At 52.0% G+C, this 12,241-nt stretch overlaps 1 protein-coding gene across 1 annotated transcript; it reads right to left on the bottom strand.

Moving 5' to 3' along the window:
• Window positions 1-2,281: 2,281 nt before the first annotated feature.
• On the bottom strand, window positions 2,282-10,805 carry mier2 (mesoderm induction early response 1, family member 2). Its single transcript, XM_062452726.1, is given in 17 exon segments — window positions 2,282-3,412; window positions 3,463-4,355; window positions 6,129-6,244; window positions 6,525-6,579; window positions 6,582-6,654; window positions 6,831-6,925; window positions 7,219-7,300; window positions 7,494-7,527; window positions 7,529-7,643; window positions 7,875-7,913; window positions 7,916-7,943; window positions 8,119-8,159; window positions 8,346-8,474; window positions 8,477-8,498; window positions 8,608-8,733; window positions 9,236-9,384; window positions 10,672-10,805. Coding segments are annotated over 15 exon segments (1,542 nt in total). The 5' UTR covers window positions 9,377-9,384; window positions 10,672-10,805; the 3' UTR covers window positions 2,282-3,412; window positions 3,463-3,909.
• Between the last annotated feature and the right edge of the window lie 1,436 nt (window positions 10,806-12,241).

Here is a 12,241-nt window from a genome sequence, read left to right as displayed (position 1 = left end):
CCTGCCTGGGCAACCCAATACGGAGTGAATAAATTGCCCCTGGGATGCTGACTCAGCCATAACCAGGTTCGGTTGCTTGACGCCAGGCAGTAAAATGAAAATGTCTGTAAACGAAGCATTAGTTTTGGACATTAATCAAAGGCCCCGCGAAGGGGCCCGGACCCACACTGGGCACGCGGCTCACGGCACAGTCTTTAAAACGGAGTGAGAAAAGACAAAACTTCCACTCGGACAAAAGCAAAATAGAGGTTTTTACAAGACCTGCTGGGACTGTAGAACTAGCGTGGCTTAACACCAGCAGGGTTCCTAAGTGCTTGGAGACCGTGTGCCCTCATCACGACAGGACTGAGGGACATTCTACCGCTGCACCACAAAACCCTCCATCGACACACTTATGATTTACCACCCGCAGAAAATCTTCAGAAAGTGTTCATGCTACTGCAACTCAGTTAAACATGAAAAACTAACAATGCGCCTCTCCCCTTAAGCCAGAATATGGAGAGAGATAGCACGTATTTGCTTAGACATATCTGCAACTGGTTTATTGATGTAATAAACATTATCCTCAAGAAGCTTTTGACTTCCATTGATCCCATTGTTCGGCTCTGAAGTGTACTTTATCCCAATTGATCCCTGCCCTCTAGTGGGGCTTCTGGGCAGCAAATTTCACATTGTGTGCATTGTTTTTTTTAATTCTGGGAGGTTTGAGAGATCACTTATCTGCAAGCAAATTATATTCAAAGTATGTCAGTGCTCTAGGGAATCTTCTGCTTGAGTGGAACTCAATTTAGAGTGTCACAGAATTACAGCAGCCAGCATGCCCTGCCCTGCTTAGTCTTAAGGGATAGGTATATATCTAAGGAGTTTATTAGGGGGATAGGTATAACTCAGTGGTAAGGAGTTGACCACAGATCAATAAGTCAGGTTGAAATCTTCCCTAACATTGCTTTGTGTTTTTTTTAAGCATCTGCCAAATGAATACATATCTATTGTTTTCTAGAATGTTTTCTAAAAATGATGCCCTGGGCAAGGTGTGTTGAGACTGGATGCTTCAGGCTGACAGACAACAGTGGTCTGGGTCAGGGACTTGAGGCCAGAGTTTATCCCCAGAGAACAGATACTTGAATCAGCCTTCCACACGACCAGATGCCAGCCAGCCTTGTCATCAGAAAAATATGCAGGTCAACAAGCAGAATGCTGATAAGACCGGGGCAATGTTTCATGTGCAGCAGGACAGTTCCAAGATAATGTTGTAATCATCGTCTTCTCGTGTCTCTAGTCCACTGTCTTGGAAAAGGTTTGAAGGTCAGATTGTGTTTAGACTGTGAGAGTGCAGGAGAGTGAGTCATCAGCGACTACAACACAATCTGTCTTTTTCCACATCGGTCGCCCTAGAGGTCCGGCTCATTGTGACGGGGTCAGGAACAGGATTGAGAACAAACACACGCACACAGGTTCTGTTAGAAGCTATGCTACTGTTACTGGTGTCTGTCTGAGCAGCAGTGTTTGTAGTCTGTGCCCTGCACCTGCAGACTGTGACCAGCAGAGGGCGCTGCAGAGAGTTACAGTGGGAGACGACAAGAGATAAAACGGCGAGAAGGGGATGACGTTCCTGTCAGGACACCTATAGCTACTCAAGGGTGTTGAAGTGTGTGTATGTGTGTGTGTGTGTGTGTGTGTGTGTGGAGGAGGCGGGACTGACTACCCAGGGCCCCAATGGAATGAAACCAGGGCCCAGGGCCACAAAAGCTTGGAATGAAAATGTGTTGAATAAAAAAAAATATGGAGGAGGGGGGCCCTAGATGCAATCTCTTTATGGGCCCCTAAAATGATTAGCAGTATCCCTGTAGCTACCAGCCATGCGGTGACACACACGACACAGGTACTGTGGGGTGTGTTTTACCCCCTGGTGTAGTGGCAGCTTGTGAAGACAGTCTGCCGCGCATACACACGTCACCAAACTCTGTCCTCAGCACATTGTGACCTCCACACCCTCTGGAGACGCTCCAAAGTCACATGGTAATCCTGTCAGTCTCACGCGACACAACACACAACACAACAGGCTGGCCTTTGTTGACAGTAGCACATCCAGATTAGGCCACAGTCACTTTCTACATCCACCTCAGTGAAGGGCAGCCATTACAATTCAAACACCTAGAACAGAGCTAAGTTAGGCTACCTTAGCAGGTAGGCAGATTTTTTTAAAACCGAAACACAACTCACTTATTTCGAGACACCTCATTAGTGAGAGTATCGGACCCCAGCCATCTTTTGCGCTTTTATTTTGTGCAAAATGTGCTTTTAAAAGTTTTGAAACAACACTTGAGACAAAACAGCCAGTGTATTCAAAGTAGGTAGGTGCTTTTGACCCTACTTGTATGTGAGAAACAAGACTTCAACAACAAACACATTTCAATTATTCATGATTGCCATTGCTTGCTGATCCAATCACATCTACATAGAACATGTGCAATCGCATATTTAAAAGACCACATTTTTAATAAAGATTTTTTTTATTTTTTTTTACAAAATATAATAATTAATTACAAATAAACAGAACAGAAGCAGAACAATTGAAATAGCTAAAAATGGATAAAGGCAGTGTTTGAGCCGGCCTGGTGGTCACATCCCACACGTAAACATTTGAACGAAACAAACATTGAATGAGGGTCAGAGGTCAAAGGGCAGGGGGAGGGCTGAGGAGGATAGTTACCCCCCCCCCCCCCCCCCCCCCATCCCCCCGCCTCCCTCAACCCCCACAGAGAGGCAACAGACCTGGGAAATAAATAGAGGGGCAGCTCCGGAAGCGGGGTCCCAGGGACGAGGGGACGGACTCAGACCGGACGACGGACTCAGACCGGACGACGTTGAAGGGCCGTGGCTCCTTCCTCTCCAGGGGATAAATACAGTTCTGTCTGTCCGTCTAGCACAGCCAGGGGGCGGGGTCACCGGGCCCGGGAACCTCCTCAGGCCACGTGGGTGACCTCTAGTGGTAGGGGAGGGTACAGCAGGAGCGGGATGACCACACCAAAGGTCGTCCGGGTCGTCCGAACGTTGCCAAGTCCCACAGTTGAGATGCGAGGATGACTCCAACACCACACCCCCTGAGTAAGTGTGTATTTATTGACTAATCTACAGTAGCCTGTACAACACCGGGCCAAAACGACGACCAGCGCGGCCTGTACTCGACGACCGAGAGAGGAGTGTCAGGGTCTTTCACGTGAACTGGGAGGGGAGATGGAGAAAGTCTGGGTCACAAGAGTCTCGGATTGTTGTTTTGGGACGAACTTAACTGCGAGCCGATCTCAGATCCAGTGGAGAGCTGGGAGCTAGGACCCAGGGGACATGAGAGGAGATGATATGGAAGCCTCCCGAGGGCTGAGATGTGGGGAGACTTGAAGACTGACCTCTGCTACACCAGACGTAGCCAAGCAAGCACGGAGACTTTCGTGAAACACACACACACACACTCCGATCCAGCAGAGAAAAGAATTACTGGTCTCCACCCAGCTGTGTGCCTCTGTCCAGCTGTTCGTCTGTCTGTCCCTCTGTCCATTTGACTGTCTGTCTGCCAGTTGTCTGTCTGCCAGCCTACCTACATACCTGTCTGTCTGTCTGTCTGTCTGCAACACATTCATGTCTTTCTCATGTTCTGCCAAGGGACCTACATTTCAACATGACCTGACGTGGAGTAGCTGCATTGTTGGCCCCTACAAATAGGTGGCGTATTGTGCTCCTGGGCTCCCCTGTAAACACACTGGTCCAGCTGGTCCAGCTAGAGCTCGCCACAGCCAAGGTCAAGGTAACCTCTGGTCCGATTTCATCAAATTAGACAGTGCCCCGGAAGCACCGTGTCGTCTAGGAATGTGCTCGGTGTTAAAAAACGAACGCACCTTTCCCCCGAGCCCCTCACTGTGTGAGCGAGCGGGGGTGCTGGACGGGAGGGGCCCCCAGGAAGCTGCAGATGGCCCCGAAATCCGAGGACATGGAGGAGGAAGCCTGCGTGGGGGACGCCGGGGTGGCGGAGGGCAAGGAGAAGTCCACCTGGGTCCTCTGGGGGGCGCCGCCACAGCCAGGCCCAGCTGGCGGGCCCTCCGGGAAGAAGGACCCCAACTGGAGGTGGTATAACCCAGGGCCCAGCAGGCGAGGCCCCTCGGCGGAGGCTGGAGAGGAGGGCTGGAGCTGAGAGGGGCAGGCGGAGGGTCGGCTGCCCGGGCTGGGGCAGCGGAACGCGGGCTGGCGCAAGTCGTCTGGAGGGGGGGGTGGAGGGTAAGAGCTGGACAGCTGACGGTCGTCCAGAGGGCTGGCGCCCGGGTCACCACAGAAGTCCCACACCCCCGGTCCCAGCAGAGCACCTGGGGAGACAAGCGGCCGTCAGACCAGGGGTCATTCCTGGGGGCTCCGTGGACCCTTTAACCCAGCAAGGATCTATAGGACAACAGGGTTTCAGAACGTCTTCTGGATGGGTTGTTCTCAGGGTCAACGTGAGGCTACGTGAACACCAGAGATGGTCGGGGTTTAGCTGGTCATGTACAGTCTTGCTGAGTACACTCTAGTTAGGGTTAGGCTGGCGGGGGGGGGAGGCCTACAGGTATCTAGCCTGTAGAGTTAGTGAAGCTAATTCTTGACTGTTTTCCATCTCTCCCTTTTCCCCACTCTCTCCCTACCTCCCTCCATCTCTCTTTACCTACCTCCCTCCTTCTTCCTCTCCCTACCTCCCTCCCTCCTCTTCCCTGCCTCCCTCCCTCTGGCACTACCTCCGTCCTTCTTCCTCTCCCTACCTCCCTCCCTCCTCTTCCCTACCTCCCTCCCTCCTCTTCCCTGCCTCCCTCCCTCTGGCACTACCTCCGTCCTTCTTCCTCTCCCTACCTCCCTCCCTCCCTCCTCTTCCCTGCCTCCCTCCCTCTGGCACTACCTCCGTCCTTCTTCCTCTCCCTACCTCCCTCCCTCCTCTTCCCTGCCTCCCTCCCTCTGGCACTACCTCCGTCCTTCTTCCTCTCCCTACCTCCCTCCCTCCTCTTCCCTACCTCCCTCCCTCCTCTTCCCTACCTCCCTCCCTCCTCTCCCTACCTCCCTCCCTCCTCTTCCCTACCTCCCTCCCTCCTCTTCCCTGCCTCCCTCCCTCTGGCACTACCTCTCTCCTTCCTTCCCTCCCAGCCTCCCTCTCCCTGGGAGCTCCTGTCTGTGTGGTTACCTGCAGCCCTGTGCAGTGTGTGGTCTACGTGCAGTGGGCTCAGGGCTTTAAGAGGAAGCGGGGCGTTCGTCTTCGACGGGGACGACCCTCCTGCTCTGGAGTGCCACGCGGACACACACACACACACACACGCACCGATGGAGAAACAAATAAAAATGATGAAAAATCATAGCTTAACGAGCACAGTGTGTTTAAATCAATGGTTGACGGATATAAAAGAACGGGATAAAAGGACAGAAGGATGAGGCGTCATGCGTATGTGGAGGGAAGGGCCTGTAATACATGAACACAAGTCCAGAGTGGTGGACATGGGTTCCTTATTCCCCAAAGCCACTGAGCAGCTAGCCAGCGAAAGGGTTATCCTCTGTGAGGTGAGAGAAGGGAGGTGAGAGAAAGTGAGAGAATGGAGGTGAGAGAAAGTGAGAGAAGGGAGGTGAGAGAAGGGAGGTGAGAGAAAGTGAGAGAAGGGAGGTGAGAGAAGGGAGGTGAGAGAAGGGAGGTGAGAGAAAGTGAGAGAAGGGAGGTGAGAGAAAATGAGAGAAGGGAGGTGAGAGAAAGTGAGAGAAGGGAGGTGAGAGAAAGTGAGAGAAGGGAGGTGAGAGAAGGGAGGTGAGAGAAAGTGAGAGAAGGGAGGTGAGAGAAAGTGAGAGAAGGGAGGTGAGAGAAGGGAGGTGAGAGAAGGGAGGTGAGAGAAAGTGAGAGAAGGGAGGTGAGAGAAAGTGAGAGAAGGGAGTTGAGAGAAGGGAGGTGAGAGAAGAGAGGTGAGAGAAATTGAGAGAAGGGAGGTGAGAGAAAGTGAGAGAAGGGAGGTGAGAGAAGGGAGGTGAGAGAAGGGTGAGAGAAACTGGAGACTTGTTAAAGAAGCGGAAGGGGCAGGGGGGGTGCACCGGTCTGGGGGTGCACCGGTCTGGGGGTGCACCGGTCTGGGGGTTACCTGGCTGGTCCAAGTCCGGCCGAGGTGAGGGGGGGTCAAGCTGCCTGGCAGGGGGGCTGTGGGAGTGAGTTCCCCCCTCCACTTCCCCCCCCTCTCCATCCTGCTCGCCATCCTCTCTGCAGGACACAAACAGCCAGACAAGATGCCCATCAGGATTTCCAAAAGAACTACAGAAGGTTTCAACTACAGAACGGCTCAAATACTCTGCGACCTTGCAGCCAGCTTGTCTCCAAGGCCCTGCTCAACCTCATCAACGGTCCAACGCAAAACGAAGACGTCAAAGGCGGGAGGATGGGGGGGAGAGAGGTAGGAGAGGGGAGGTATGGTGAGGTGGAGAGGGAAAGATGGAGAGGGGCGGGGAGAGAAGGATCTGACCCCGGATCAGTCCTGACTCACATGTTGCCAGACTGCAGGCTGAACTTCTTGCGGCCCAGCTTGGTGGTCTGCTGGTGAACAACTCGTGGCGGTCCGATTTCTTCCAAATGTAGTAATACTCCACGCACTCCCCTACGGAGCGCGTGCGTACCTGCCAGGGAACCACACAAGTCTCTCGTATGGGACTGACACTTGGTTCTCACACACACACACACACACACACGTCTGCACATGCAGAGCCTCCAATCACGCCTACACTGACCCAGACATTTGCATGTCAGGCTACAGGGGTACTCCCACACGTTACAGACACACGGGCGGGCCTACCTTGTTGGCTTGGATGAGGTGAAAGTTTTTCCCGTGAACACGGTAGCCGTGCTCGAAGTTGCGACACTCCTCCTCGCTCCAGGCGCACAGCTCCTCTGCGGGGAACGCCACGGCGTCGGGGGAGAAGCAGAAGGGTTTAGCTGTGTCTGTGTTACCCACCCGGTGTTCATGGGTCTGATGCAACACCAAACTAGGTGAGGGGGCTATTTAGCAGTCAGCAGGCTTTCCGGAAGAAGTGGGTTATACTGTATACAAGACCGGCTCTGTCACTGATGACGGAAGCACAGTGTGTGCAGGGTTTCCCGCAGATAATGTGTTAGTTAAGGTGGTAGGATAGGATTTGCCGGCGGAGCGGGGGGGGGGGGGGGGGGGGGGTTGACCGTCTTACCACTGAAGACTTTCACATTGAAGCGCAGTCGTGTCAGAGCCTCTTCTGTGTTGAAGTTGCATTTCACCAGCTCATACAGAGCCTGAGTGAGAGAGACAAAGAGACAGGAGAGAGAGAGAGACAAAAAAAAAGGTAGAGAGTCAACAGGAGAGACAGCAAAAGAGAGAGGCAAAAAGTGTGTCACAGACAAAACATAATGTCACACAGAAACCCTGTTCACAGCCATTTCCTTCATTATGTAGACGCCCCACCCATCCTCCACAGGGCCCCTGTACCTGCTCATTGTCCCTGACGGAGTCCCAGGCAGTGGGGTGTCGGCCGCCCCCGAGGGGGCCCCCGTCTCTGGGAGCAGAGCAGGAAGTCCTCCACAGCCTGGCCGGACAGCACACCAGGGCTCCACAACAGCTGGTCCTCACTCTCATAGGCTGGGGGGGAGGAGGGGAGAGAAAGAGCGATGGAGGGTGACAGAGAGAGAGACAGAGAGAGAGAGAGAGAGAGAGAGAGAGAGAGAGAGAGAGAGAGAGAGAGAGAGAGAGAGAGAGGGGGGGGGGGGGGGGGGGAAGAGGGAGACAAGAAACAAGAGCGATGAGTGTCGAGTCGTCAGGGTCGTGCAGACCAGACCTGGGAGGATGTGGCAGGTCTGAGACGAGGGTTACCTCTCTCCTGGTAGGTGCAGGGGTTGAGAGGAGGGATTTGGCTTGGTACTGAGAGCCCACCATGATATCCTATCAGGGGACAGAAGCACACCATCAGTCAAGCGTGATAGGCCGGTAAAAAAACGGACTTTGTGGAGCCTGTGGCACAGACGCCTCGGACAATCCCAGGCCAGGGCCCAGACACCTCGGCCAATCACAGGCCAGTGTCCGGACGCCTCGGCCAATCGCAAGCCAGTCTTCTCACCTTCCGTCCGTCATTGGAGGGGACGGAGCCGTTGTCAGAGTCTTCGTCGAGGAGCTGGTCGAAGCTCTGTCTGCCGCGGAGTGCGGGGAGGCTACAGGGTGAATCAAATCAAACTTTATTGATACATCCCTTTTTAGCAGTGACAGTCTCATTGATCGGCACCTCTGGCCAGCCTAAACCTTCGAGGAAGACCGGGGAAACGCCTCCCAGGGGAATCTGAAGAGAGCCAAACGATGCGGGACGCAGGGAGAGGCGGCGGGCCGTACCTCGGAGGTGACACCGCAGGAGGTCGGAGGTGTGGGAGGTGACGGAGGGAGTGAGGTCATCAGACGTCGACTCCTCGCCGTCCTCGCCAGGAACAGGTCCCTGGATATCTGATCCTGGGACAGACGGCAGATTAGGGTGTGTGTGTGTGTGTGCACGCGCACGTGTATATGCGTGTGTGTGCTTAGGCAGGCGTGTGTGTGTGTGCATGTATGTGTGTGTCACCTTGTCCAGGGTCATGTCAGGCAGGCTGGCAGCCAGCTCGTTGGGCTGCTTGTCTTGCTGCAGGAGGGGCCCAGACACCTCGTGCCCGCACAGGCCCAACAGATCCTCCAGGGGAAGCTCAGGATGCTGGAGAGGGGGAGGAGAGGTGTGTGGGGGGAGGAGGTGTGGAGGAGGGGAGGTGTGGAGAAAGAGAGACAGGAAGAGAGAAGGGCTTACAACAGTGTGACCACACCCCGGGAGTGAATCCAAACCCACCACAGGTGGGTGTGTGGGTGGGGTACGGGGCTGGCCAGGTGGGGGTGGGGTACGGGGCTGGCCAGGTGGGGGTGTGGGTGGGGTATGGGGCTGGCCAGGTGGGGGTGTGGGTGGGGTACGGGGCTGGCCAGGTGGGGGTGGGGGTGGGGTACGGGGCTGGCCAGGTGGGGGTGGGGGTGGGGTACGGGGCTGGCCAGGTGGGGGTGTGGGTGGGGTATGGGGCTGGCCAGGTGGGGGTGGGGTACGGGGCTGGCCAGGTGGGGGTGTAGGTGGGGTACGGGGCTGGCCAGGTGGGGGTGGGGGTGGGGTACGGGGCTGGCCAGGTGGGGGTGGGGTACAGGGCTGGCCAGGTGGGGGTGTGGGTGGAACTCACGGCGTGGTGGCGAGCAGCCATCTTCATGGGGCACTGCTTCCCCCGCTCCTCTAGGGCCCGGGACTCCTGCTCCTGGTGCCCACCCTCATAGCCCTGCCTCAGGAACGCTGCTAGCCTCACACGCTGACCTCCAGAGCCCATCGAATCAGCTGGAGACACACACACGCAGGCACACACACGCACACACCCGCAGGCACACACACACACAGACCCACACATACCCACCCACAGGAGAGAGTGCGGGTTAGTGAAAGAATGAAGAAAAAAAACAAACAAGATGGAGGATCAGGACGTGGCTGATTCCTGTTCATCCTATTACAGAGCTGATTCCTGGCTTCGCTTTATAACCTGTTCTCATGTAGCGCTCCTCACAGCCCTAACGGCAGGGCTACCATCACCAGCCACTTACGACAACTTAAAAGCACAGAAGGCCATTTGTAAACTACAAACAACATGGTATGCGTACACACCTTTGCTGGTGCATGACAATTATTTGAGCTATGGACATTCTTCAAGTTGAACCACAAAGATCGCTGGTGAGGGCTGTCATTATTGTAGAGCAGTGCTGAACTCCACAAATGATGTATTGTTTAAAAACATGTTACAAATATGACGGCCTAATTTTATCCAGTGATTTGTAATATCGATTAAACTGATACTCGTTTGTAGTTGAAAAGTCCGTTGGACCTTTTGAAAACATTACTTGAATAAAAAGGTTCGGAAACAAGTCTAAACAAGCTATGGAAAAAATTGTACATTACGATTATTTGGCAAAAAGCTCTAACTTCTGCTACTCTGAAGTTCTTGAACAACAAATAAGTTGTATGCTTAGCACCGAGAAGTTATTAAATAACTTAGTCGTGAAGGATACCTCAACTTTTTCAGATAGGACATCCGGACAAGAAAGGTCAAGCGAAAAACTACTGTCCGTCTCGCCCACCCCGCCTCGGGACGCCGCCTTGACCAGGGCGCTTTCCGTATCTTGGTGCTGAACGCTGCTCTGACTCACTGGCGGCACGAGAAGGAAATAGTTCTAGATGTTCCGTTTTCAACCAAAAAGATGTCATGGTACAACTGCACTAAGTTGGATACCACTCAAACTTTACACTTATCATGCATTATTCACGAGGCGCAACTGAATCCACTTTTTTCAGCACCACCGTCGAGCCGGTCTATTGTTTTCTTTAGCGCACTATAAGACACATTGGGAATGGTTCTTTAACGCGAAGAACGCGGAGAGGCGAGACGGGAACGAACACCCCATTTTCGCTTCCTATTTTATCAATCCGTTTCCCTCGTTCGACCCTCCGTAGTCCGTTGGAATGATTGTCAAAGTCGATATCTACGTTCTGAAATGACTCGAGTTCTAAAACCTGCTTCTGAAGCAGTATGATTTGTTCATTACAATCCTATCCAAGCCTTTTTCGCTCACTTACCTCCGCCATTCCGTTCCTGCGCAGGCTGCGAGCATAGCCCGGATGTTGTATGCCTACTCTATGTACAGCTCTGTTTATTGCCGCAACGGTACGGCAGCAATGTTGATAACAGTAGTGTATCTAAACTAAATTAAAAAATACATACTATAACTGAGGCTGTTTAAAATAAAATAAAAAAGTTTGAAACCCGAGTATAAATGTTTAGGTTTATCACTGAGTATTTATATAAAGTTTCAGCTTTGAAGTTCCTTCAGTGAACAACTAACTTTAAAAGTGTGTGCAGTTGTTCAGATCATAATTTTTCTAAACGTTGCTTAGGCATCCAACACATGTAAAATACCAGAAGACTATATCAATCCATGAATATAATTCACATTCAAAAGGAAACATATAAACATCCATTCTTTTAGTTCGACTGTCGTACGCAGATCATGTGACTGACTTCAAGGGAGTAGAGTCAAGCATGAATACTAGTTTGTGCAGATCTGGACAGCTGACTGCAGGATGTGAGGGGAGGGGAAAAAAACGTTGCTAGCTGATAAACTTGTTGGAGGAGACACAATGTTGACTGTAAGAACTTCTTAGTGTTTACTTCCTTCCAAGTGATAGGAACAGGAAACAAGCACGTGTGGCATGCATAATTAAAAGTTCACTTTAATCTAGTGTATTACTGTAAGTAATAAACCACCACCAACATTTACATTTATATATACAACAAACAACAAAGACAGATACATTGGCAGCCAAAAATGAGTGTGTGTACTTACTATCATCGGACAAAATGTGAGTCCTCAACCAACCAAAATTGACCAGGGTGCAAAAAAAAAGAGACCTGCGTAAAATGCCGTGGCAACAAGAAAGAGGCCAGGCTGAACAAATCCAGGCTGAACAAACCCAGGCTGAACAAATCCAGGCTGAAACATCGCTGGAGAGAACAGAAGAACGTCTTTGTTATATCAGCACTATGGGTCTGTGTTTGAGTTTGAGTGAATGGTGTATGTGTGTGTATTTTATGTATATATGTGTGTGTGCGTGTGTATGGGTAAATTATGTTTGTAGGTATGTGTGTGTATGTCTGTGTGTGTATTTTAAGTATGTATGTGTGTAAGGTTAATTATGTTTATAGGTATGTGTGTGTGTGTGTGTGAATGTGCCTGTATCTGAACGGTGGGCAGTGATAGGTCAGTTTAGGTAAGGCCACACACTGCCCTTTGTCACCGTAACAAGCGCTGACATGACAGTTGGAAGGGGTTAATGTAGGCTTGTGTTCATACTCCGCACAGACCAAGGTCACACACACACACATAAAGGTGGGCGTGTTCCCTTACAAACTCACTCCCTCGCGCGGATTTCCGCAAAACAGATCCAATTAAAATGACCCAACACACAAGGGGTTAATTAATCAGAAGTACTATATTTGCATGTTTGTCGGGGGGTTCTTTGTTCCATCCAGGACACTTATTACATTGCACTGCCAAAGGGATGCACGTGCAATAGTGAATAAATCACAACCTGCATCCAATCCCACTGTCAGCATCAACAGTATACTACCAGGGGGAGAGAGAGAGAA

The sequence above is a fragment of the Osmerus eperlanus genome, chromosome 26, assembly GCF_963692335.1.
Source record: "Osmerus eperlanus chromosome 26, fOsmEpe2.1, whole genome shotgun sequence".
NCBI classification, from domain to species: Eukaryota; Metazoa; Chordata; class Actinopteri; order Osmeriformes; family Osmeridae; genus Osmerus; species Osmerus eperlanus.
Note: the sequence above shows the minus strand (reverse complement) of the source record. Positions and strands in the feature narration are given on the sequence as shown.